This window comes from Psammomys obesus, unplaced genomic scaffold (assembly GCF_907164565.1).
Source record: "Psammomys obesus unplaced genomic scaffold, mPsaObe1.curated_primary_1811, whole genome shotgun sequence".
Classification (NCBI taxonomy): domain Eukaryota; kingdom Metazoa; phylum Chordata; class Mammalia; order Rodentia; family Muridae; genus Psammomys; species Psammomys obesus.
In genome coordinates, this window is record NW_026596466.1 from 2,244,860 (window position 1) to 2,272,712 (window position 27,853).

At 51.3% G+C, this 27,853-nt stretch overlaps 1 protein-coding gene across 1 annotated transcript in view; it reads left to right on the forward strand.

Moving 5' to 3' along the window:
- Mmd2 (monocyte to macrophage differentiation associated 2) overlaps nt 1-21,390 on the forward strand; it is a 41,659-nt gene extending 20,269 nt beyond the window's left edge. Inside the window, exons 2-7 of the mRNA XM_055598703.1 lie at nt 6,398-6,479; nt 11,284-11,444; nt 11,659-11,733; nt 15,838-15,939; nt 17,629-17,698; nt 19,890-21,390. Of these exons, the coding sequence (XP_055454678.1) occupies nt 6,398-6,479; nt 11,284-11,444; nt 11,659-11,733; nt 15,838-15,939; nt 17,629-17,698; nt 19,890-20,093 (694 nt within the window). The 3' untranslated portion in view covers nt 20,094-21,390. The remainder of the gene's footprint in view (nt 1-6,397; nt 6,480-11,283; nt 11,445-11,658; nt 11,734-15,837; nt 15,940-17,628; nt 17,699-19,889) is intronic.
- Nucleotides 21,391-27,853: the final 6,463 nt, after the last annotated feature.

Consider the following 27,853-nt stretch of genomic DNA (forward strand, 5'->3'; position numbering starts at 1 on the left):
CAAACAAGGACTTAGCTGTGTAGCCCAGGCTGGTCTTGAACTCCCGAGTCTGCTGCCTCTGCCCGCCCAGACTTGGGATCAGCACCCCCAGCTTCCTGCAGTCTCAGGGTTGCCTCTGACTGCCAGCTTGGTCCTAAAGCGCCTGCACTTGGCTGTCTTCCGGCTGTTAACGTCAGAGCTCTGGGTCCGGGGAGGCGGCTCAGGAGGCCCAGTGTCTACTGAGTACACGGAGGACGTGGGTCTTGGCCCCCGACATCCACGCAGAAAGCTGGGCACGGCAGTGTTCGTCTGTAGCCGCAGCCCGGGGAGGAGGGTGCAGACTGGTCATTCCCAGAAGCTCACAGTGGAGAGCCTGCGATCTCAGAAGAGACAGTGGAGAGTGACTAAGGAAAACACTGGGTGTCAGTCTCCAGCCCCCAAGGCACCCAAGCACACGGCGCTCATGTGAGCCTCTCTCTCTCTCTTTTTCTGTCTGTCTCTCTGTGTGTGTCTGTCTGTCTCTCTGTCACACACACACACACACACACACACACACACACACACACAGACACACACATAAACACAAGCACACTGCCCTGATCTTCTGCAGAAAACTGATAAACTTTTTTGTTTTGTTTTGCTTTGCTTTGCTGTGTAGCCCTAGCTGAACTGAAACTCCCTCTGCAGACCAGGCTGGCCTTAAACTCACAGAGATCTGTCCTCCTCTGCCTCTGGAGTGCTGGGATTAAAGGTGTGCTCTGATAACTCCTGCGCATTGGACTCTTGTACATTGGACAACTTCCCAGCACTGGAAAGGAAGGAGGGCTGGGGTGTGGCTTGGCGGGAGAGGGCTTTGCTCGGGGTTTTGGTTGTTGTGATTTTGGTTGTTTGAAGTATTCTGACAAGGACAGTATAAAAGAGGAAGGGACTTATTCCAGCTCAGGTTCAAGGCTCCTGCTCCTCACAGCAGGGGAGTGAAGGCAGCAGAAGCTTGAAGCAGCTGACGACAGAGCACAGGCGATCAGGAGAATGGAGAGAGAAGAATGCATACTGCCATTCACTGGGCCCCGCCCCCTTTTGGAGACAAGGTCTCTCCATGTCTACCTGGCTGACCTGGCACTCTCTATGTATCCCAGGCTGGCCTCCAACTCCCAGAGATGTGCCTGCCCTGGCCTCCCAGAGGGTTAGGATTAAAGGCCTGGTCCCTTTCTCCACTTAAACAGTCTAGGATGGGCACCACCCACAGTGGGCAGAGCTTCCCACCTCAGCCAATAAAATTAAGGTAGTCGCCACAAGCATTTCTCACTCCATCTCTCAGCTGGTTCTAGATTCTGTCCCATCATCAGTTCTCACTAAGCACCACGCATAGCACACACACGGCCTTGGGGTCCTTCTCCAGCACTGTAAAAGAAAACGCATTACTTAGAAAGAAACACGGAAGAGGCTGTGGAGATGGCTCCTTTGGCCCGTCCAGTGTAAACATGAGGACCTGGGTACAGTCCTCAGCACTCACATACAAACAGTGTGATATCAACCTCCACATACATGTGCAAGCATGCACACAAAAATAAATAAAACACTTCTTTTTTTATGTAAGTAAGTGCTCTATCTGCATGTACACCTGCATGCCAAAAGAGGGCATCAGAGCCCAGGATAGATGGTTGTGAGCCACCATGTGGTTGTTGGGAATTGGACTTAGGACCTCTGGAAGAGCAGTTACTGCTCTTAACCACACAGCCACACCCCAGCCCCTTACTGGGGGATTCTAGGCAGGTGTTCCACACTAAGCCACACCTCAGCCCCTCACTGGGGAATTCTAGGCAGGTGTTCCACACTAAGCCACACCTCAGCCCCTCACTGGGGATTCTAGGCAGGTGTTCTACACTGAGCCACACCCCAGCCCCTCACTGGGGATTCTAGGCAGGTGCTCTACCACTGAGTCATACCACAACCCCTCACTGGGGAATTCTAGGAAGGTGCTCTACCACTGAGCCACACCCCAGCTCCTCACTGGGGGATTCTAGACAGGTGCTCTACCACTGAGCCACACCCCAGCCCCTCACTGGGGATTCTAGACAGATGCTCTACCTCTGAGCCACACCCCAGCCCCTCACTGGGGGATTCTAGGCAGGTGCTCTACACTGAGTCATATCCCAGCCCCTTATGGGGGCATTTAGACAAGTGCTGTATGTACCACTGAGCTGCATCCTCACTCAGCTCTAAGGTGTTTTTTAGGATGGTCCCTTTTTCTTTTGGATACACAAGTTCGTCTTTGACACATTTGCATAGATTGTTTGCTATTCAAAGCACAGTTCCCTTCCACCTAAGGATGTGCTCTGTCTTGGTTCATCTGTTGCTTTTTCAAAACAGGATCTCACATAGCTCAAGTTAACCTTAGACTCCCTGTGTAGTTCCAGCTGCCCTGAAGCACTGCCTTGGGGCTACAGGCATGCCCCGTTAAACCCAGCTGCACCAATTATCCAGTCCATTGTCAAAAAACCCATTCACACTCCTAAAACCATGTTACAAAATAGGGAGAAATTTTTGTTGCACACAAATTAAAGCATTAAAAAAAAAAAAGAATATGTTGCCATTTACAATGCTGGTCTAGGACCTTTTGAAGAAAAGCGCTGGGTCCCAAGGAGTTAAGAGGAAAGTCCTCTCCGGGTCTCCGGGGGGTGGGGGTGGGAACGGTTTGTTGGGCCTCTGCCAAGGCATGCTCCCCCACCTTTAAGCCTCTCTTTTTTTTCCCTCTCCATCACCCTCCATTCAATAGCTACAGCCTAAAGGAGAGACAAGGGGGGTTTTGTGGAGAACAGAAATAAATAAATAATGGCCTGCCCCAGGTCTCCACGGCAACCGTGACATCACCCTGGACCCGCATGGCAGGCACCATGGGTGGCTTGCCTGTCGTTAAAGGCACCGGGTGGGGAGGGGAGAAGGTGGAGCCTGATGGCAGGTGCAGAACTTCCCCTGCCCCAGAGGGTGATGGGCTTGTCCACCTGTGAGTCTCTCTACCAGTGTTCACCCACCTTCTGACCAGCTGGTGGCAGCGACAATTGTCACCGCCTCTTGGGGGCTTTGCTGGAGCTGATTAACCTGCCTGCTGTGACATGGGCCAGTGTCCTCTGCCTGCAGGGACGGAGCAGCCGATGCCCAGTACTTGTACACATACGGTTACTCTCTCTCAGTTCTTGGAGGGCTGAGTTCCAGCATGGGGGTGTGGGCAGGGCTGGTTCTCTCCAGCTCTGAGGTTTCCTTCCCTAGGTTCTGGGACCTTTGGTGGCCTGTAGATGTTGCTCCCATCACTGCCTCTGTGGCTTTAGGCCATCTTCTGCTGGCAACCGTCTTATATGACATCCTGCTCTATGTTGTTCTCTGCCCTCTGTACATTTTTTTTTTAATTTTTTGTGGTAATGGAGCCTGAACCTTACATATGCTGAACCACACCCCAGCCCCTAACTGGGGGATTTTAGGCAGGGGCTCTACCACTGAGCCACACCCCAGCCCCTCACTAGGGGATTCTAGGCAGGGGCTCTACCACTGAGCCACACCCCAGCCCCTCACTGGGGGATTCTAGGCAGGTGCTCTACCTCTGGACCTCATTGTGCTTTGAGTAAGGACCCCACTAAATTTCCCAGGGTTAGCCTCAGCGTCACTTTATATCTCCGTCAGCTCTCAAACTATGACTCTCCTTTCTCAGCCTCCCACGTAGCTTGGATAACAGGCCTGCACTATTATCCACTATTATCACGACTGGATGCATACCCAGTTCTCTTTCTTTCGTTTAAACATTTTTATTTTTGTATTACGTGTTTGGGCATTTTGTCTGCATGTGTACGTCTCAGATTCCCCGGAGCTGGACTTACAGGCAACTGTGAGCCACCACATGGGTGTGGGCAATCAAACCCTGGTCCTTTGGAAGAACAGCCAGTGCTCTTAAGCACTGAGTTAACTCTCCAGCCCCGCAGTCTTCCCCTGCACAGGCACCCAGACCCTGCGATGGGAAGCCCTGGGAGTTGGTTGTTATGGCTTAAAGAAGGCCTGGGGCTCTCAGCCTGGAGTCTTCATTTCCTCATCTGTCTTTTGAGCTGAGCATTACCCTGTCCATGTGACCACGGGATTACAAGGCCAGAACTGTGCAGTCAGGGGTAGATGCTGTGGAGAGCGGTGGTCAGGGGAGGTGGCTAAGGGGAGGTCCTCAGAGTCATCTAGGTGTCGTGTAAATCAGACACAGGAGCACCAGGGAAAACCACAGGACCTTCGTCCACCTTTTCTCCTCACAGGAGCATCAGAACAAGGCACGGGACCAGTCCTGGTCCTGTGGACCTCTCTCCAGCCTTTGCTCCTGTCTTTCCACACCATCATCCCACAAGCTAGCTTCCAGAAGGCATCCAATAAGTGTTCTGTGGACCACAGTGGTGGAGAGCAAGTTCACAGAGGGCACTAATCAAAAGCTCCAAGCTTACAAGAGTGCCCAATAAATGGCCACTGATGTGTCTGTGACATGGAGACAGCATGGAGAAGGCACTCCACAAATGCTCTACCGACTGTGTCAGCAGAGAGCTGGCATACAGAAGGTACTCAGTGAATGTCCCGGGGACCTAGCATTGATCCAGCACACAGCAGGCACTCAAGAAGACCTTAAGGAGTCGTGCTGTACAAAGGCCTCCGTGTCGCTGTTTGGGGAAAACATGCAGTAAAGAACTGGGTTTGTGTGTTCGCAGCTGTGCCTGTGGGCAGGGCCTCCCCGGTGTTTCTCTCTATCACCTGCTGTTTTGTTACCACCAGACTGTCTGTGTCTGACAGGCTTAGGCTGGCCACTGAGATGCCGGGATCTGTCTGGGGCGCCTTCCTCAGTGCTGGCATTACAGGGGCGTGCGACCATACCCAACTTTTTACATGGGTGCTTGGGATTCAAACCCGGGTCCATGTACTTCTACCTATGGAGCCTCAGCCTGTCCAAGCGGGATCTTGAGGGACCGGACTCTCCAAGTCTTTCGGTGACACCTGACTCCCTCTGGTGGAGGATGCCGGGCAAAGCTCCAGGGGAAACTTGGGCGCCTGTGTGCGGAGAACACTGCTCAGCTGGCTGCCTCTGTCTGTTGGGCTGGGAGGCTGGTGTGGACAGGAGCTTCTAACTGGAGACCGGGGACGCCTCTTCCTGGCCTCACTGAAGTGCCCTTCACACTCACGTCATGGCAGAGCCAGGCCCAGAAGCCTGCTGAGCTGGGACCAGGTTTTGTGTGCTACCTGGTGAGGTCACTTCTCTGCTCCGAATTGTGCTGTGTGAGAATGCAGTATTTAAAAATTATTTATTTATGAGACAAGGCTCAATATGTAGCCCTAGTGGGCCTGGATCTCTCTCTCTGTAGACCAGGCTGGCCTCGAATTCACAGAGCTCTGCCTGTCTTTGCCTTGTAAGAGCTGCGATTAAGGGTGTTCACCACAAGTGTTTATCAATGAGTAGATGTGTGTGTGTCTGTACATATGTGCAGGCATCCAGGAGGCAAAAGGGAGTCTGATAGCCTCAGACCTGCAGCTCCAGGGGTTTGTGGGCTGCGTGGTGTGGGTGCCGGGACCTGAACTTGGACCCTCTGCAAGAGTGGTAGGAACAGAACTACCGAGCCATTTGTATCACCAGGATTTCTGATTTTTTAAAGAGAAACTTAGGTCTGGGAAGGAGGCTCAGCAGGTAGAGTGCTTGCTTAGTTTGTATGAAGCCCTGAGTTCCAACTCCGGGGCCGCCTGAGCCAGGAATGGCTGTGCATGTCTGACATCCCCAGCACTCAGCACCCCTGCCTCCACCCGCTGAGGGCAGGGATTACACACTTGCACCAGTTAGGTGTGAGGCAGTGGAGTGGAGCTCAGAGCTTTGTGTGTGCTAGGGAAGCCCTCCACCAAGCTGCAGTCCTAGCCCCAGGAAAGGGCTTTTCTCTCCCAAACAAACATCGCGTTGAGGATTAGACACTAAACACTTAGCTGTAAAAAGACGTTTATTGCTCAGGGCTAAGGAGACGGCTCACTGGGTCCAGCGCCTGCTGCACAACCCGTGTAAAAGGCAGACCTGTAATGCCCGAACTTGCAGCGGAGGGTGAGAGGGGAGATCTCTGACGTCGCCGGCTGGCCGGCCAGCCTCGTTGAAATGGCGAGTTCTAGGTTCAGTGAGAGACCCCGCCTGAAAAAATAAGAGAGGGGTGCGACTGGGGCAGGCACCCGCTGTGGACCGCTGGCCTGTGTGTACGCACAGAGGCAAGCACCCCTAAACTGTGTAATATCTAAACTGTGTAACGTCTAAAACTGTGTAATACGCAGAAAGGGAGAAAAGAGGGAGGGGAGAGGAGGGAAGGTGTGTGAGTGGGAATCTGGGCTCCGGCTTCCTCGGCCAGTCTTTCTGAACCCCCACCTCTCCTTGCAGGTTTATGAACGACCGAGTCCCGGCGCACAAGAGGTACCAGCCCACTGAATACGAACACGCAGCCAACTGTGCCACCCATGCTGTGAGTTGACTTAGGAGGCGCTGATACGGGGACCCTTCCGGTGGGGGCAGGGAAGGCGCTCTTCTCAATCTGTTGTGTACGTGTTGTGTGTGTGTGTGTGTTTAAGCAGTTGAGTGTGGGTGCCCAGAGAGGTCAGAAGAGGGTGTCAGGTGCCCCGGGGCTGGAGTCACAGGCATTTGTGAGCTGTCCAGTATGGGCCCTGGGATTGAACCCAGGTCCTCTAAGAGAGCACCGAAGGCTGGGCTTGATGGTTGTGAGGGTGCACACTTTAAAAAAATATATTTTATGCATATAATCGTTTTGCCTGCATGTGTGTATACCAACCACATGCTTGCCTGGTGGCTAAGGAAGTCAGAAGAAAGGGTCATATTCCTTGGAACCAGAGTTACAGAGAGTCTATATGGGTGCTGGGAACTGAACCCAGGTCCTCTGGAAGAGCAGCAGTGGGTGCTTTTAACCACTGAGATGTGTCTCCAGCCCTTTCCCCTCTTCCTCCTACTCCTCTTCTTTGAGATAGGGTTTCTCTGTATAGTTCTACCTGTCCTAAAACTTTCTCTGTAGACCAGGCTGACCTTGAACAGAGATCCTCCTGCCTCTCTGCCTCTGCAGTGTGGAAATAAAGGTGCGCACATCTTTCATCTCAGCACTCTGGAGGCAGAGGCGGGAGGATCTCTGTGAGTCTGGGGCCAGTCTGGTCTGCATAGTGAGCTCCAGGACAGCCAGAGCCACACAGAGAGAGCCTGTGTCAAAAATAAAGAAATGAATTTAAAAAGAAAGAAAAGAAAAGGAGCACTGATCACTCTCAGCTAATGAATCATCTCCTTGGCTCCTTAAAATTATTTAGTTTTTGTGTATGTGTGAAGCTCAGAGGACCAATTTCAGGAGTGAGTTCTTTACTTGCACTGTGGGACACGGGGACCAAACTCAGGCTTGCATAAGAAGCCCTTCTGCCCTCTCCATCTTGTTTATGGGATGCTGTCTCTCACTAGCCTGCTGACCCCAGGGACCTGCCGGCGTCTGCTCCCTGATACTGGGGTTCCAAGCACTAGCCACGGGGCCCAGCTTTGGACACGCTGGAACAATTCCCACGACCTGGAGTGCGTGCCACCCCTGCCCACCCGTGCCTATTCAACCCTTTCCATCTTTCACGGTCTTGCCAGAGCACCCTCCTCTAAGGCTCCCCCGATGGCCCAGAGGTGCAGGGGAGGCCTGAGAAGGTGTCCATCACTCAGTTGCAGCAGTAGATGATGCCAGAGGTTGCTACGACCCTGAAAGGCGGGCTAGTGGGACCGCCTGCGCGCCAACACTCAGGAGGAAAAGATGGAAAGTTTTGGGGAGGCAGGTCACAGGTTTATAAAGGTAAATAATACAGGGGTTCATTTTCTATAGCCAGCTGTTGTGTGGCCTGCCCCTTCCCCATCTCTTCTTGAGATAGGGGGGGTCTCATGTAGCCCAGGCTAGACTTAAACTCACTGTGTAGCTAAGGATGAACTTGAGTTCTGGTCCTTCCTTCAGTTTCTACCTCCTAAGTGCGGGGATTAGAGGTGTGTATGACCATGCCTGCTTTATGTGGTTCTGGGGATGGAACCCAGGACCCTGGGAATGATAGACAAGCCTTCTACCGATGCAGCTATGAAACTGTACATTTTAAAAACCTTGAAAGAAGGTTGGGGACATAGCTCAGTTCGTAGAGCCCTTGAACAGTGTGAGGGAGGCTTTGGGTAGCACTCACAGTGCTGTAAACACGCAAACCAAGAAACTTGGAAGGACTTTTGAAGTTTTCATCCTAAAGCAACAATAATGTTTGAAGACAGCTGTCTTTGACCTGAGTTCGGTTCCTAGCACTTGTAGGAACTGACAGCTCCCAACAGCCGGTAACTCCATCTTCTGGGACTCTGACTCCCTCTCCTGGCCTCTGTTGGTACCTGCACTCATATGCACCACCCAAGCATAACTAAAAATAACCACGTAAGTAGTGGTGATGATGATGATACTCTGCAAGGAGTGTGGTGGCACAGGCCCGTGACTCTAGCCTTTGGGAGGCAGAGACAGGAGGTTACGAGTTTGAGGCCAGCTTGATGAGAGAAACTGTTTCAAACAGAAATTTCATGGCACCACATTAACATGAACAACTTTTAAAAATCTTTGTGTGTGTGTGTGTGTGTGTGTGTGTGTGTGTCTGTTTGTATGTAAGAGTGTGAGCACCCATTGCTGTGGTGCAGCTGTGGAGGGCGAAGGACAATTTCAGGTGTCCTTTCTCATCTTCCACCTTGTTTGAGATGGTCTCTGTCGCACTGGTGTAGGCCAGGCTCGCTGGTCCATGAATTTCCGGGTGTTCTTTCGTCTCCCTGTAAAAATGCTGGGATAATATAAAAGTGCCAGGACTATAGACACGTGCTATCATGTGATCCAAACCGCAGGAATAAGGGTCCCAAACAGAGGGGTTGAGGGCAGGAACCAGGAATAAGAAAATGAGAAGACAGAAGGCTGGGATCAGGAGGCCCGAAAGAGTTTGTGACACACGCCAGCAAGTTAAGAAGGGCAGCACCTTTTCCCCCCTCCAGAGACAGGGCTTCTCTGTGTAGCCCTGGCTGTCCTAGAACTCCCTCTGTAGACCAGGCTGGCCTCCAACTCACAGATCCACCTGCCTCTGCCTCCCGAGAGCTGGAATTAAAGGCGTGCGCCATCAGCGAATCTTATACGCTGTTTGCAGGGGAAATGGGACAGAGTCAGCAGAAATCTGCCGCACAATGGGCCATTGTCAACAGGAAGCTAATCAAACAATGTTGCACAAAAGGGACACAGCCTATCTCAACCATGTCACAGGCTGGGCACACAGCGGCCTTGGGACAGATAAGCCCGTTAGTAGGGAAGAGTTGGGTTCCCAGGATCTGAAACTTCGGCTCCTCCTAGACTCTGGTCATTACTGATTCCGTCAAACATGGTCATGTTTTATTTTTTGTTTGTTTTCTTTTAAGATGTATTTATTTATTATTTATGCAGTGTTCTGCCTGCATGTATGGCTACACACACCAGCAGAGGGCACCAGCTCTCATTATAGATGGTTGTGAGCTACCATGTGGTTGCTGGGCACTGAACTCAGGACTGTTTGGAGGAACAGCCAGTGCTCTTAACCTCTGAGCCATCTCTTTAGACCGCATGTTCACGTCTTTAAACAAGGAACTGCATTCCTTCTCCACCCACCAGGGCCGTGGGGAAGGCCTTAGATTGGCATGTCCGGCTTGAAGCGAGTTCTCGGGATCTGAGCTCAGTTCTTCACATTGTGAAGTGCATTAGGTACAAGTTTTAAGTTGTAATTGTACTTTCGTGTCTGTGGATATCTTGCCTGGAGGCATGTCTGCTCGCTGTGTGCATACCTGGTGCCCCCAGCTCTTGACTGATGTTCTCTCTCACTGCAGAAGAGAGAGAAGCTCATCAGGATGCCAAGCTTCATTTTCTGTAGGAGCAGAGGGGCTCCTTCTTGCAAAGACTGACACCTGGCTAGCTCGCTCCAGTTAGTTGGGGCCGGGAAAGGTTCCAGCTACCATAGTATCTTGCTCCTGCTGCCCATGAGGTCAGACAACCCACACAAACCTCTGCCCCTTTGACCATGGCTCGCCATAACCAAAAGTAAGAACTCCAGGTGTGCCCGGAGTGTCTCAGGACCCAGGTCTGTGCAGCTGCAAGCTCCCATGTAGCACCTAGTGTAGATTCTCCAGAGAGACGACGTTTCTTCAAGGTTAAAACAGTCTCAGAATAATTTCTCAGCCTCTACCGATTGACCCAAACACAGCCAAGGCTTTGCTGAAACATCTCACTCAAAACCAGACACAAAGCCTTTACTGTACATATCTCAACAAGAAAGGCCAGAAGATGGGATCAGATCCACTGGAGCTGGAGTTACAGACAGTTGTGAGCCAACATGTGCGTGCTGGGAATTGAACCTGGGTCTTCTGGAAAAACAGCCAGTGCTCTTAACTACTGTCCTGTTTCTCCAGGCCCCAATAGGTACAATTTTTTTTTGTGTGTTTTATGTGTCAGAGTGTCTGGAAAATGAAAATGGAATCCAGTCCTCTGAAGTAAAATGTCTCACGTCTTCAGTGGCACCGTTGGCCTTCACGTGCCTGCTAGGCACCATATTGTCTAAGCACTGGGCAGCCCGCTCTTGCCTCACATTTCCCATGGTCTTAGGAACCGAGATGCTGCTCGGCGGCAAAGCAGTTGCGGGGTAGCAGTGAAAATAAACGCACTGCTGAGGGCTTCGAAGACTGCGGGAAATGTGTGTTTTCTGATGGTCGAGACCCAGAGGTTGAGAACCGCTGACCTAGAGAAAGGGACGGAGTCAGTGCAGAGGTCCGGGGGCTACGGACTCCCCTGGGCGCTTCAAAAGTCTGAGCCTGGCCCAGGGGAGATGGCTCAGTGGGCAAAATGCTTTCTACACAGGCATGAGGACCTGAGTTCAACCCCCAAGGCCTGCTCGGTGGAAGGAGAGAGCTGGCTATTATTCCTCTGACCTCCACTGGTGCACCCTGACGAATGTGCACACACACACACACACACACACACACACACACACACACACACACGCATGCATGCACATACAAATGAACACACAGACATGCACATACATGCACGCATACACATGTACACAAGGGCACACGCACATGCATGAGCAAGAAAGTGTACCCCGCTGCTGTATAAAGTCACACAAAGAGCCTGGGATTAAAGGCCTGCGCCCCGCCGCCCCGCAAAATGTGTCTGTTTTTTAAAGAAGGCCAACACTGCTCTGTCCTCCCGCCTCTAGTTCTGGATCATTCCCAGCATCCTTGGCAGCTCCAACCTCTACTTCCTGTCGGACGACGACTGGGAGAGCATATCCGCCTGGATTTACGGCCTTGGCCTCTGTGGCCTCTTTGTGGTATCCACCGTTTTCCACACAGTCTCTTGGAAGAAGAGCCATCTCAGGTAGGCCCCTGCCCAATCCGGGGACGGGCACACAGACGCACGCTCTGTACGCACAGTCAGAGGCGTGTCCGTCTTCACCTTGATGGGGGCCCCCGAGGCGTCTCCACAGTGACAGAGTGACGGGCAGCCTGGTCGCCCCCAGGCCGCACTGGGGGTGCTGCCAGGCGCCGTGCCACACAGGGGCTGTGACCTGCCACCTTCTCTCCCCGCCCAGGTCGGTAGAACACTGCCTACACATGATCGACAGGATGGCCATCTACTTCTTCATCGCGGCCTCCTATGCGCCCTGGTGAGTGACCCCGCCCGCCGCCGGCTGGCTTCCTTCCTCCTGCTGGGATCTGTCTGCCTTTGCGTGGGTGACCCGTGAGAAGACATGCCCGCCCTCACTCTTGTGCCGAGAAACACCTGCTCGTTACCAGTGTCTTGTGTATCCTTCAAGGGTTGTTGTAGGCCTAAAAAGAGCAAACGTGTATGCCTGCCTCCATGCAAATACTTATGTATATATTAACATATATTAACATATATTTGCGGCTACAAGTAGATGTCTTCGGCTGTATAGCTGTATAGAGACGCTTGCACATATATGCAGAGAAGCGTGTGTTGTTGTTTTCCGTGTGTGTGACACAAGGTTTCAGGTTACCCAGGATGGCCTTGAATTCCTGGTTGGCCATGGATTTCTGATGCTCCTGCCTCCACTTTTCCAGTGCTGAGCTTTCAAGTGGACACGATGGTGCTTGGCTTATATGCGTGTTTTAAAAGCATTATTTATTGCTGGGTGTGGCTGCCCACACCTGCAATCCCAGCACTTGGGAGGCAGAGGCAGGCGGGTCTCTGAGAGTCTGAGGTCACCAGGGCCACATAGTGAGACCTCAACAAAAGTAAATTACTCAGCTTTTGTGTTGCTGGGAGTCAAACCTATCACTGAGCCACACTCCTCCTGTCTTTCATACACATTGTATGTGTATTGTACATTAGAAAGTGTGTATTTAGACAAGTGTGTGGTGTGTGCTTGCAACCCCCGAGTTTGGGGTGGAGAGAGTGGGCTCCTGTAGCAAAACAAAATAAAACCCAAAGTATATATTTCCTCCTATTTCTCTGTGTGTGTGTGTGTGTGTGTGTGTACGTTGTGTGTGTGTGTGTGTGTGTGTGTGTGTGTGTGTGTGCGCGTTATGTGTGCTGCTGTCCAGGACCATCCTCAGTCATTACTCACCTTGTTCACTGAGGCAGGATCGGGGATTTGCCCCATCACATTTCTTCCACACAGAAAGTTAAGGGCTACTTTAAAAAATAAAATCAGTGTGATGTGGGTGCAACCCCCGGGCTTTCTTTCGTAGTGCTAGGTCAACACTCTCCCTCCCACACTCTTTCTGAGATGGGATCTTGCTGTGTAGCCTTGACTGGTGCTGAATCTCTGTGAACAGGTCCTCTGACTCCAGACTCCAGGCTCCAGTCTTCCTGAGCCGCTGGGGCTACAGGTGTGGTGCCAAGCATTCCCACTTGATGTCTTTGTAATGACAATTATATACTGAGGAGAGGGCATCCTCCTCCTTCTCCTTCTCCTTCTCCTCCTTCCCTCTTTCTCTTCCTTCTCCTCCCCCTCTTCCTTCTTCTCCTCCACCTCCTCCCCTCTTCCTGCTCCTTCTCCTCTACCTCCTCTTCCTTCTCCTCTTCCTCCTCCTTTTCCACCTCCTTCACCTCCTCCACCTCTTCTTCCTCCTCCTCCTCTTTCTTCATCTCCTTTCCTTTCTTTCAGTGGTTGGGAGCATTTGCTGCTCTTGTGGAGGACCTGAGTTCAGGTCCCAGCACCAATGTTGGGCAGCTCACAAAACCCTGTACCTCTAGTTTTAAGGAATATGACGCCCTCTTTTGGCCTCCACTGGCATGTGCACTATGTGCACACACACACAGCTGTAAACATAAGTTTTTAAAAATGTTAAAGGCTTTCTTATCAGAGGAATTCATTCTAGAGAAGCTCGTGTCTTCCTCCAAATTTACACGTAATTCATCTTGTGTGCAAAAATGGAGCCACCCATCCTGGAGGGGTTCCCTACATCTGTGAGCATAACTAAGATCACCCCTCACAGGCTCCCTCAGGGCCTCTTCTAGATGATTCTAGATCTCAAGTTGACAGCGCTAACCACCACATTTGCTATTCTTTTTTAAATAACTATTTACTTTTATTTTACATGCATTGGTGTTTTGCCTGCATGTATGTCTGTGTGGGAGTGTTGGATCCCTGGAACTGGAGTCCTGGGCAGCTGTGAGCCAGCTGTGGGTGCTGGGAACTGCACTCTGGTCCTCTGGAAGAGGAGCCAGTGCTCTTAACTACTGAGCCATCTCCCAGGCCCTGCTGTTCTTTTTGTTTTTTCATATGGCCACATTCACCATGCCCAAGTATATACAGCTCACTGAGCTTCTGTAAAGTGAGAGGACGCTGTGGAGCTCCACCACAGATTTTATTTGTTCTTTATGAAATATATTATTGTGCACCTATCTGTTACACAAAACAGAAAATACAGGACAGAGTTAGACCCCGAAAAACTATCAGCTTTATTTCCTCTTTTGTAACTTATATTGGTTGCCTGCACTCAATTCTCCTTCGCCCCTTAATCTTCAGCCTTTGTTGTCTTTGCAACATGCTATGCACACATGGATATTTGTTCATACACACAGTTGCATAGGTATTCATTTTTAATTATGTGTCTGTGTGTGACATTGTGTGTGTATGCCCACGTACATAGAGGTACCTATAAAGGCCAGAAGAGGGCGCCAGGTCCCTTGAAACTGGAGGTGCAGGTGACTGATGTGGGTGCTTGGAATTGAACCTAGGTTCTCCAAAAGGGCAACAAATCTCTCTCTCCCTTCCCTCTCTCTCCCTTCCCCCTCTCCCCGTCTTCTTTCTCTGTCACCTTACTCATTTCCTCCCTCCATCTAGTCATCCATCTTCCCTTTGTCTGTCTATTCCTCCCTCCTTCCTTCATCCCTCTCTTTTTCCCTCCCTCCCTCTCTCCCTCCTTGCCCTCTCTCTGAGGATGGATCTCACTATGTAACCCTGTAAGGCCTGGAACTCACTACATACACCAGGCTGGGATCCATCTGTCTCTGCCTCCCCGGTGCTGGGACTAAGGGTGTGTGCCACCACGACTGGCACACACAGTCACAGAGGCATCTTTCCAAGCTTGCTATTCTGGTCTCTTTGCTCCAACATCTACTAACAGCCTCTGCGGATCTCAGACAGTCTATACCCTATTTTAAAATGACTATGAACAGGGCCTTTAGGATGACTTAGCCAGGTGCAGGGGCTCATGTCCTTAATCCCAGAACTGGGGAGGCAGAGGCAGGTGGATTTCCATGAGTTGAGGCTAGCCTAGACTACGTAGTGAGTTCCAGGACAGCAAGTGCTACATAGAGAGACCCTGCCTCAAACAAAGAAACAAACAACAACAACAACAATTAAAAAAAAATGGCTTAGCAGGTTAAAAAAAAAAAAAAAAGATGCACGCAGACAGCCCTGACTTCTGCAGACAAATCTCGAGTTCTCTCCCCATAAACCACACAGTAGATGAGAACCAACCCCCCAAAGTTGTTCTCTGACCTCCACACATGCGCCATGGTGTATGGGCACACCCACATACCCACAAACAAAACAAACATTAAAAAAAATTAAAAAGCTACAGATGTATATTCAAAATACTGTATAAAGTTACAAGAGCTGGGTATGGTGGTGTATATTAGGGTTCTTTAGAGAAACAGAACCAGCGGAACGTGTGCATATCGTGAAAGAGCTTTGCTTGTTTCTCTGCGTGGGGTACGTGTGCACACGTGTTCTCGTGCACGTGTGTGCGCAGACACTCATGTGAAGGACAGAGGTCCCGTGAAGGCCAGGCGTCTCCCTGGCCTCGATCTCCACCTTATATTTTGACACCGGGTGTCCTACTGAACCTGTCGCTCACTATCCAGCTGGCCTGACGGCTGAGTGAGCCACAGGGATCCTCCTGTGTCCAACTCCCTGTTCCTGGGGACTGTGTGGGCTCTGGGGATTTGAACTCCTGTCCTCATGCTTGAGTGACTGCACTTTACTGACTGTCTTCCCAGCTGTGAGGTTGGTGTTTTGTCTGTCTCGTGCGTCCCGTGTGTAGCCCGCAGTGGCCTGGAACTGGTGATCCTCCTGCCTCAGCCTCCAGCGTGCTGGGATGACAGGTTTGCGCCACCACTGCAACTTTGCCAGCTCAGTTTGTGCCGCTTTCTACCCCTCCATTGTGAGAGCCCTCGTTGCCCTGGGCAGCCACTGGGGACTGGGCTGCTGTGGCCTCAGCTTCCTGCGACAGACTGCCATGTATCGTTTGGCTGTGGCGGCCCCTTCAGCTTCTGCCCTTGTCTTTCTCTCTCTCAGGTTGAACCTTCGGGAGCTGGGCCCCTGGGCCTCCCACATGCGCTGGCTGGTCTGGATCATGGCCTCCATTGGTACTGTCTATGTCTTTTTCTTCCATGAACGGTAAGTCAGGGCTGGGGAGTCTCAGGCTGGTGAGGCTGTCCCTTAGTTCTTCAGCACCACCTGCTCAGCAGCCTCAAGTAGGTGAGCCCCGGAGAGGACCTCAGAAATGTGAGGATCCAGCCTTTCCTGCCTTCTACCCTTGAGGAGGCTCATTGCTGTACTCCAGGCCCAGAGGGACAGATCTAAAGCAGTGTGTGTGTGTGTGTGTGTGTGTGTGTGTGTGTGTGTGTGTGTGTGTAGGGGCAGAGTTTAATGCTTGGTGACCTCCTCACCACTCCACCTTATTTTTTGAAGCAGTATCTCTCACTGAACCCAGAGCTCACCAGTGAGCTAGCCTGGCCAGCCAGCAGGCTCTAGGGACCCTTCTCCCTCTTCCCTCCTAGAGGTAAGGGCCCAGATGTGTGTGATTGTGCCTGGCTTCTATGTGGCTGCAGGGATCCGAATTCAGGGCTTCCGGCTTGCAGAGAAAGCCTCTTCATCAAGGAAGCCACCTCCCTGAGCCCTGGGTGTTTTCCAAAAAAAGACATCATTGTAGGTGGGTGTTAGGGGAACGGCTCTGTTGGTGAAGTCCCTCTTCAAGCTTCACCAACAGCACAAAGGCCTACATTTGATCCCCAGAACACACTTCAAAAGCCGGACCCAGCACTTACCCACTGCCGGGAAGGCAGAACCAGGAGGGTCCCTGGGGCTTGCTGGCCACCAGCTTACTCTACTTGGCAAGGGCCAGGTGAGTGAGAGACCCTTTCTCAGGGTGGACGGCACCGGGGGATGCCACTTGAGGCTACTCTCTGGCTTCCATGTGTGTGTGTGCACATACCTCACACATATGCGCGTGCATACACACGTGGAGACAGACACATAAAAATTTCACTTCATTTCTGTGTATCTGTGCAAATGTATATGTATACATGTGTGTCCAACGAAGCGAGAAGAGGGAGTCAGATCCCTCAGAGCTACAGGGGGTTGGGAGCTGCCCACCCTGGGTGCTGAGATTTCAACTGTAAGCGCTCTTAACCGCTGAGCCATCTATCCAGCACCCTGCCCTCTCCAGGGGGCATCGTAGGTTATTTGAACCACTGATCTGGTTCACCTTTCACCTGCCTTCCCTAGACCGAATTAGCGGATAACGGGGAAAGCCTTTAGGAGGGGACACACCCTGGAGATTTTTTCTGCTATGGAACTAGAATGAGCATCATTAAGTGGAGAGGAAAAAGAAGCTGGGGGCTGGGGGAGCAGCAGAAAATAACAGCATCACGTGACCGCAACGCCCACAGGGTCCTCCAGGAGACAGACAATCGGGAATAGCCTAGGGTTCAGTTGAGCTAGTAGTCCAGCGTGATCGAGAATGGCTGCTTGCTTGCATCCTGCGGTCCTGGGATTGACTGGTAATGTCTGCCATAGGTCACACATCGGCCACACCCATGGGCTTGCTAAGCTTAAACTGGTAACCCACGGTCTATCTGCAGTGTGCACGTTAGAGGTTTAGGAAGGAGGCTCAGAGAAGAAAGGGGGCTTGTCATGTGGCTTGCCCGAGGTCACATGACTCTCGTTACCTATTGATGCTGCTGGGTAGGATATGAGGCAAGGAGTATCACACAGAGAAGATCTCCCTTTCTCTGTGCTCGTCTTGGGTGCGTGCCCCGCCCCTTCCTGAGAGCATGACCCGAGACCGCATGACTGTCTCCCCAGGTACAAGCTCGTGGAGCTGCTGTGCTATGTGGTCATGGGCTTCTTCCCTGCACTGGTCATCCTCTCCATGGTAAGCGTCACTGGCCCCGAGAGACTCCCAGCTCCTGGAGGGAGCCCTCGTGTTAGCTGGACCTGCCTCCTGGGACGGTCTATGAGACCTTGCCTCCAGCAGCAGGGGGGACGGAGGCCCAGTGGGTCTGTGTGCTAGCCGAAAGGGACAGAGAGCACGGAGCTCTCGCTGCAGCATCCCCATGCCTAACTCTGGGCTTAGGTCTCTATGGCAACGACTAGACAGCTCAAGCAAGGCGCTGACCATGGCGTCTGGCACGCCGTACCTGCTAGGAAACACTGGTGTCATGACCACCATGTGGTTATTCAGCTACAATACTCTTGAGGACCGGGAGTATGTTCTGGGGTGTGTGTTATGGTGTGTGTGTGTGTGTGTGTGTGTGTGTGTGTGTGTGTGTGTGTGTATGTGTGTGTATGTGTGTGTACCTGTGATGAGATGCCTTGGAGTTATTCTTAATACCATATAAATTCTTTTAGCTTCTTTTTTTTGTTGCTGAGACCAAAAGCAACGTGAAGGACTGGACTGGAAAGAGAGCTCAGTGGTTAAGAGCAGTCGTTGATCTTAGAGAGGAGCTGAGTTTGGTTCCTAGCACCCACATCAATCCGGTGGCTTGCAAACACTTTTAACTCCAGATTCAGGGGACCTGGTGCCCTCTGCTGGCCTCCAAGGACACTGCACACAAATGGCGCACCCTCCCCCCCATAACTAAAAATAAAATCAAATTTTAATGGCAATTTAGGAAAGAAGGGGTTTATTTGGGTCACAATTCCAGGTTATAGTACAACGTTGAGGGGAGCCAAGGCAGGAACTTGAAGCTACCAGTCACATCAAGAGCAGAGGGAAGTGAGCAAACACCCAGTCCCGAGGTTACACAGTCCGGGACTCAGACCCGGGAGTCTCCACATGTCAATTATAATAATCAAGACAGGCGCCCTCCGACACACCCACGGACAGCCTGCGGTAGACGTTTCCCTCGTGACTCTCTTCCCAGGTTGCTCCGGAGTGTGTAATCACCACACAGGATCTTTGAGATTTCTAGAAGATGTACTTCTTTCTGAGAGAGTCTCACATAGCCCAGGCTGACATCAAACTCACCATGTAGAATAGTCCTCCTCTTTTGCGGCTGTACGATACTCCTCATGGTCAGTTCTGTTCTCTGTTTAGTTCTGTATTGTTCGTGTCAGACAGAGTTCTTCTCTGCAACCCGGGAACTGTAATCCAGTGCTGGGAAGGACGGCAGAGAGGAATTCTGAGTTTGCTGGCCTAACTGGTGAGCTCCAGGCTAGTGAGAGACCCTGTCTCATAAAAACAAGGTGGAGAGACAGTCAGGGGTGGCTTTAATCCCAACACTTGAAAGGTAGAGGCAGGCTTCTCTGAGTTCAAGGCCAGCCTGATCTACAGAGGAGTTCCAGGACAGCCAGGGCTCCTGAGGTTGGCAGCTTGGAGCATAGTCCTGTGCAGCATCCCTCCACCTGGGCCTCGGGATCCCCCCTGCTTCCTGGCTCTGTGGACTGTAACTCCATTGCCCACCCTGGGTGCTGAGATTTCACAGTCACATTTCATGGTAGCTGTCCTTTGTTTGGGCCAGGCTTATTTCACTTAGCAGTGTGTCCTTGAGGTTCCTTCACATTGTTGCTTGTGTCAGAACAGTTCCTTTTCAGGCTGAAGAATGTTCCATGGTATGAGTATATTAACTGACTCTGTGTGTGTGCGTGTGTGCATGTGTGTGCGCGGTGATGGGGAGTGAACCCAGGCCATTGCACAGTGTGGGCAAGTGTTCTGTTCCTCGGCTGCATCCCTGGCCCTTCTCTCTCTCTCTCTGTCTTAGTATTTAGCTTATGTTCTCCTTAAACTTCCTGTGTGACCCTATTACAAAAGGCAATGACAAAAGTAGCCTTGAGATTTTGGTTAATTTTGTTTGCTCAGGCAGAGCCTTGTGTAGCCTAGGATAACCTTGGGCTTCAAATCCTGCTGCATTTGCCTTCTCCCAGATGCGAGGCCTCTGAGGTTCGAGTTTATCATCATCAAACAATTGTAAATTTGGGAAGTTAACAACATGGCCTAGATGACATCACAGCGTTGAGACTTCCTAGGGGATTCTGGACTTGTTCCCGACTTGCATGTCTTTCTTTTGGGTATCAGGGATGACTAGCTCTTCCTCTGACTTGTGTCCAATCCTTTCTTCTGACAGCCCAACACTGAAGGCATCTGGGAGCTGATGACAGGAGGGGTTTTCTACTGCCTGGGCATGGTGTTCTTCAAGAGTGACGGGAGGATCCCCTTTGCCCATGCCATCTGGCATCTCTTTGTGGCATTCGGTGCTGGTACCCACTACTATGCCATATGGAGGTACCTCTACCTGCCCAGCACTCTACAGACCAAGGTGTCCAAATGAGGCAGCCCAGACGCTGTGGCTCATTTGGACTTTGGGGTCAAAGCATCATGAGAAGTGAACTCTGAACCCAGATCATAGTGCCAAGGTCTGCCTGCCTTTTCCTGGATGGAATTCTTCGTGGGTCTGAGGTCCCTTTCAGTGACAGCCAGACTACCTTTTGATTCTCCAGCAAGGAAGAAAACGTCTAGTCATTTCCATGGAGGAGAAATTAATTCAGTACTGTGTTTCTACTTTAGACATTTTTTTTTTTACTATAACCAATATTAACAAAAAAGGGCAATAGGGAATTACCATCCAAGAGGTAATTTTTAAGGTCTTGAAGGCCTCCCTTTTTTGCTGCAGGGGGAAGTCACCTAGCATTATAGATGACAGATGGGGAATATCCCTGACCATGGCAGACATCACCAATCAATTGCAGCATGTGCATAGTGGTAGAATTCAACATAGTATCCCATGCAGACATTATTAATTGATTCTGTGCTCATGATGGAACCTCTTGGCTGGCCTGGTGTGTTAGGAGACAGGATCACAGTAGAGCCATTAGACGTTGCTGTATAGAGGCGCATGCTTATCTCTGGACGCCATTGCCTTCTAGTCCCTCCTGTCCACCTTTGAGGAAGTTCTTGGAGTGCACTGTTCAGAGGCAGTGCAAGGAGACCAAGTCACACATTCCCAGCAGCCCCTGATGCTCTGCTCCACCATGGCTGGTTCTTGGTTCTAGAGGAGCTGAGATCTGGGATGAGGATGCTGCTACTTGGCCATTTCTTCACCTCTCATAGAATCCAGAGAAATGATGAAGCTGTGTTCAGCAGAGGTTTTTTTTTTGTTTGTTTGTTTTGTTTTTTTTTTTTTGTTTTGTTTTTTTTTTTGTTTTTCTTGGTGCCATGAGATGGCTCTCAGAAGCCCTGTTGATGGGCCAGGGGCAGATCCTTCATCTGTCAGAACCGGTAGAATGTCTACATCCCAAAGTGATTGTGAGCTAAGAAGATGGCCACCAAGGGCCTGTCCTCAGCCAGTTCTACTCCTGGGCTAGCCTCGTCAGAAGACGTCCCTGGACACGGGCCGAGTGCAGGAGCCACAGGCTTGGCTCCTGACCTGAACCGACACCTCAGGCTCTCTGGAAGAGTCTGCTGGAAATCCAGGGTCTTACTCAACAACTGCCGGACAGATGGGTGTGGGCGGGGGTGGCCAGGACAGGTGCCTTATACTTTGCTCTAGCACATTCCAAGGCATTTCAGGGCTCCAGCACCTGGAATCCCGTATGTCAAAGCCAGTATTAAATCAAGTTTATGCATTCCTCAGAACGATGGTTTTGGAGCAAGTGAGCTTTAGGATTGGTTTCGTCTAGCTTGCTTGTGCTCCTGAGTGCCCCATGTGCATGAGTGTATGTGTGTGTGTGTGTGTGTGTGTGTGTGAGTGTGTGAGACCGTGTGCACATGTGTGCATGCATTCGAATGGGACTTCCAGCCCCTGGAAACCACCTCGGGTAGCCCTGTTCCATGGATCTCCCCTATATTTGCTCCAGCTGGGATTCAGGGTTCAGAGAAGAGGACCATAGCTGGGTGCTAACTGGGGCTGGGACCCTCACAACCGGCCTCTTCCTGGGTTGAGGCTGGAACACTGTGAACGCCCAGGTATGGTGCCAGCCAGACCAGGAGAAGCTTCTCTGTCACTAAGATGCTGATGGGGAACAGGGAGGTCCCCTAGGAACAGCAATGGATGCCTAGGGCACCGGCTAGGTTCTTCAAGTGACCACATGGTCCCTGCTGAGCTCTTGAGCAGTTCTGTCTCCTGTGCCCTTGGGGCTGGGCATTTGATTGGAATTGTCTATAGACAGCCAGCCCACATGGGGTCTCTCTCCTACCCAACTCCTACTCACCCTTCAAAGCCCAAATTCACACTGAGGTTTTGTGTGATTCTGGGGTTATCCTCTGCACTCCTCATTCCTTGTGCACATCTGCACCCATCTGAGAGCCCTGTCTGTCGCTCGGGTACATAAGCTGCTCCTGGAGGGCACGGCCGACTTCCCACACCTGGCATGCAATCTGCCTTTTCCCATTGGCAAGGGTTTAGGCCAATCCCCTGCTCTCTGTGGCAGAGATCCCCAGCTACAAAACAAAGTAAGCAAGACAACATCTTATATTCGGGCCTGGAGAGATGGCTCAGCAGTTAAGAGCACCGGCTGCTCTTCCAGAGGACCCGGGTTCAATTCCCAGTGCACACGGCAGCTCACAACCATCTCTAACTCCCATCTCAGGGAATCTGACACCCTCTTCTGGCCTCTGTGGGTACCCGGCGTGCATGTGGTGCACACGCAGGCAAGATACCCACGCCAATAAAGATGAATCAATGAATGAACTCCGGAAGGGCAGCACCTCATAAGGCTGCATGGAGGAAACAATTGGGTAATAAATCCACAGTGGGCCTGGCGAGACGCCTCAGGTGGCCAAGGTGCTGCCTGTCAAGCCTGACAACATGAGTTCAGTTCCCGGGCCCACAGTGGGAGAGAATGGACTCCTGAAGCTGTGTGGTTTACACACACACACACACACATACACACACACACACACACACACACACACACACACACACACACATAAAATAACTTCAATTGCAGCATCCAGCTGGGTGCCCTAATTAGTCGTGCCAACCGTCCACTTGGAAAGTAACTGAAATTTCCACTATGGGTAACATTTGGGGGCATCCTGAAAGGCCTTGACCACTCTCACTCCAATTCAAGACACACTGCCCATAATCTGGCGTCATTCAGGAGAGGGAGTTTCCCAGCATTCCATTCCACCCCAGCCCAGACTCCAGAGAGCACCTGAGCAGCACAGCAGGGACAGGTACTCCCATGGATCTGTGCCTCTGTCCCAAGAACGTCCTGGGTGACTCGCCAGCTGTTTGAGGCAGAGAGCATGCATTTCACTATTGTCATGCCAAGAGCCAGGAGACTGCCGCAACGCGTCACCCAGTTCACCCAGCCAGTGCCCGGGAGAGCTTTCTTGGAGGGCTTAGAACAGGCCAGGGCTGGGGAAATTTGAATCAATCTCAGACCAGAGCTAGATTAGAAGTGTGAGTGGGACTGGATGGGAAGGCCCAGGAGGGAAGCCCTGGGTGACAGGAAGAGGAAACAGTGCCTGGATGGCAAGCAGACATGTCCAAAGCTGCCCTGGCTGGGGCTGGGTCCTCGCACAGCAGCAAAACGGGACTTGAGGGAGCTCTCAGCCCCGCCCCTCTGCCAACCCAGCTCTATCTTCCCCTCCCCATCTCTCTCCTCATCCCTACTTTTTTCTTTTCTTTCCTTTCTTTCTTCTTTCCTTCCTGACCTCCCTCCTCTCCCTCTTTTTCTTTCTTTCTTTCTTTCTTTCTTTCTTTCTTTCTTTCTTTCTTTCTTTCTTTCCTTCCTTCCTTCCTTCCTTCCTTCCTTCCTTCCTTCCTTCCTTCCCTCCCTTCTTCCCTCCCTCCCTCCCTCTCTCTCTCCTTTTCTTCTTTCTTTTTTTCTTTTTTTGAGACAGGGTCTCTGTACATAGCCCCGGCTGCCCAGGAACTCACTATGTAGACCAGGCTGCTCTCAGACTCACAGAGATCCACCTTCTGGGGATAAAGGAATTCACCACCACACCCAGCTTCTCTCTCTCTCTCTCTCTCTCTCTCTCTCTCTCTCTCCTCTCTCTCTCCTGATTCCCTGCCTCTTTCCCCCAGGGCTGAGATGATGGGGCTACACCACCACACCCGCTTTCTGCAGTGCTGGGGATGTGGCCAGCGGCTTGGTGCTTGTCAGGCAAGAATGCTACCAGCTCAGCCACACCCTCACTTCCCAGATCTCTTTTCCCTCTGAGTCTGGAGACAAATACTGCAGGTTTTCCTCTAGAGCTCTGCCCCAGCCCAGTGATGGGCACGTAGAGAAGGAGGATCCCTGGGCTCACTGGCCAGCCAGTCTGGCTGAACTGGTGTGTTCCAGGTTCAGTGAGAGACGCTGTCTCACAAAACTAAGGTGGGGGCCTACAAGCTAGCTCAGCCCGTAAAGGCTCTTCATGCCAATGATGGGGACCTGAGCATCTGATCCCTGGGACTGACAGAATAGAAGGAACACCCCCCTCCCCAGGATATCTGAAAGTTTGAGGGCTGGAGAGATGGCTCAGAGGTCCAAAGGTCCTGAGTTCAATTCCCAGCAACCACATAGTGGCTCACAACCATCTACAACGAGATCTGGTGCCCTCTTCTGGCACTCAAGTGTACATGCAGGCAGAACACTGTATACATAATACATAAATCTTTTTTTTTTTTTTTTAATTATCTGAAAGTTATCTCCTGAGCTCCATATATGAGTCATGGCAATCTTCCAGCCCCAATGTAAATAAAAATGTGATTGAAAAAAACAAGATGGAGAGTGACTGATGAAGGTGACTGATACTGACCTCTGCCCTGCCTTCATGTGTACATGTATACTCAAACCTGCATACCAATGTGCACACACATGAACACATAACAAATATAAATAAATAATATAATTTATAAACAAGAACAGAAGATGTGGGTTTGGACACTGAGAGGTATCACCACCTGGCGTTCAGCCGGCATTTGGAGATAGCTGGAGCCTTTGGAGTCAGGCATGTCACCACTGGCTGTGGCAGCTCTCTGCACACGAACCCCCTCTTATTCCAACAATAAGAGGGCTGGGGTCCTGGGTGAACTGAGCAGCATCGTTCACTGGTCCCTGCCTCCTGAAGGGGGACACAATGTGATCGCCTCTCTCCAACCCCTGCCACCGTGCCTTCCTGCCGTGATGGCTACACCCTCAAACCGTGAGCCGCAACGAACCCTGCTTTATCACAGCAGCCAGACAAGAAACTGTTACACCATGACACTCTGTCCTGTGTGTTCCCATCAACGGTGTGAAAAGGTCCCAATTTCTTTGCCTCCTCACCCACCTTCTACTCATAAAACACACACATACATGGACACGACACCACACGAGTTACAGGCAGGCACACACACACACACACACACACACACACACACACACAGTCTCACTGTGTCGCTATGGATGGCCTGGAACTCTCTATGTAGACCAGGATGTCTCTAACTCACAGGCTCTACCTGCCCCTGCCGGGATTAAAGGTGTGCACCACCATGCTTAGCTAAAAATGGTTTTAATTTGTTCTTTGACAAGTTAATACACGTGTTAGGGGGAGTTCTGTGTTTTAATGATGTTCATCCCATTGTCTCCTTTTAGCCCTCTCTCTGGTCTGGTGTCGCTTAAGGTGCACAGGCAATTTACCAGTGGCTACGCCATTGAGGAAAGTGGCTGTCCTTCCCCAGAGCTTCTCAGGGGCGAGTGTGTGGAACGTGGATGGGCCAAGCTCACGCTGCATTCTTGCTCAGTTTTTGAGACAGGGTCTCATCCTGGTGCCCAGGCTGAGTTCCTTCTTCAGCCTCCTAAGTGCAGGCATCATAGGTACATATCATCAGACCCGGCAGCAGATACTTGCTGCTCCGGTCTGGACCCTGCACGCCCCCATCTCTCAGGAGAAAACCAGGTTCTCAGTGAGAGCACCTCCGAGAATGAGGAGGCAGGCAGGGCAGACGTGGATCCGAACCCCCCAGTGTCAAGTCGAACTTGCCAGCAGCCCAGATCACCTGCCGGCATGCAGGCAGTAGCAGTTCTCCAGGGTAGGCCTCTGAGTGTCTGTTATGCACCCTTACACAGCACTGGCTGACTGTTGTACTGTTGGGATCTCACCGCATTATAATGAGCCCTTCATACCAGCGTGTGAAATATTTCCCTATGTGTCTGTGTGTAGGAGCGAGCACGTGCCCATGCCTGCACGCATGCAGGGGACAGAGGACAGTATCAGGTGTCCTGCTCTACCACTCTTCATGGTATTCCTTTGAGACAGGGTTTCTCAGTGAGCCAGAAGCGAGGCTGGAATTCAACAAATCATAGTGAATCTTCTGTCTCTGGTCCAGACAGTGTTGGCCGGGGTCACAGGCGTGTGTGTGTGTGTGTGTGTGTGTGTGTGTGTGTGTGTGTGTGTCCACACCGGGCTCTTTACATGAGTGATGGGAGATTTGAACTCAGGTCCTCATGTTTGTGCCGCGTAAGCCACACCCTCAGCCCCAGAGCGAACTGTTTGAAGCTGCCGTGCTCATCTTTGTAACCCTACCATCCTGTGTGTTACCTGTGACAGGCAGCTCTGGGTTATTAACAGGATATGCCTGCCGACAGCCGTCCTTTGTCTCGGGGGCTCTTCCTAGGAGCCCATCTCTTCATTCCTGGGAAATCTATCTTTTGGGGACACACCCTAGTCCCAGGGCTCTGCCTTCCCCTGTGTGTGTGTGTGTGTGTGTGTGTGTGTGTGTGTGTGTGTGATGTACACGTTCATGGGTGAATGTGTCCATGTATGTGCAGGTACATATACACTTGTACCTTGTAAGTGAGCGGAGGTCAGAGGTCAACACCAAGTGTTTTTCTCAATCACTATCATTTTAAAAAAAGTTTTAATTTAAAAAAGATCACATTTATTTATTGTTATTTCCCAGAGCACAAACTCACCTTTATTTATGTTAGCTTTCGTTAGCTTAAATCCAAGAAGGGTACAGCGTTATGCAGATTCCACACCCAAGAGGGCTTTGTAGGGAGGTTGCTTCTGGATTTGGCACAAACCGTCTCGCTCCTTCCACGAGCCTGACTTAACCCCTGTTTGCCTTCAGGAGTCATGATATTGGTTTTGTGGTGGTTGTTGTCTTGTTTGTTTGTTTTTTTTTTTTTTCTTTATACACATGAGTACATCTCCTCTTGCCTAAGAAGAATACAGCTGGGGCATAGACATCTTCAATTTGTTGTTGTTGTTTTGCTTTGCTTTGTTTATCAAGACAGGGTTTCTCTGTGTAGCCCTGACTGTCCCGGGAACTCTCTCTGTAGACCAGGCTGGCCTCGGACTCAGAGATCCGCCTGCCTCTGCCTCCCGAGTGCTGGGATTACAGGCGTGCAGCATACTCTCTTTGGTTCTGGGACCCTTGCTTATAGTCAGCAGAAATAGCCTTGTACCGTAGCCTCCCAGCCTTTGTATCAATTAGGAAAACAAGACTTTAAGAAGTCCTGTTCCCAGCAGGCCTCCACAGGAGCCAAAATGCTGGAAAGAGGAAGGCAAGGCCCTTAAATTTTTACTTTTGGAGTGTGTGTGTGTGTGTGTGTGGGGGGGGGATGAGGGTTTGATACAGGATCTCTCTGTGTAGCCTTGACTGTCCTGGACTCACTTTGTAGACCAGGCTGGCCTCAGATTCACAGAGATCTGCCTGTCTCTGCCTCCCGAGTGCAGGGACCACAGGCATGTGTGACCCCGCCATACATTTTTTAAATTGATTTTTGAGACAGGTTGTCATTTTGTGACTCAACTTGAGCCTCTGCTTTTGGGTCTGACTACGTAGCCTAGAACTTTCTATGTAGACAAAGTTGCCTTCTGCCTCCCAAGTGCTGGGATTAAGGTGTGTGCCACCAGACCTTCGAGACAGTCTCTCTGTGCAGCCCTGGTCGTCCTAGACCTGTTTTTGTAGACCAGGCTGGCCTGGAACTCACAGAGATCCGCCTGCCTCTGCCTCCTGAGTGCTGGGACCAAAGGTGTGAGCCACCACGCCCGACCTGCTTTAGTTTTTATTGAGTAAGTTCCCTTACTCAAATTGGGTCCCCCGTCCCCAGTGACTGACTTCCTCTGACCACCCCCTCTCCCACTTTCTGCTGCCCCCGATGATGCCAC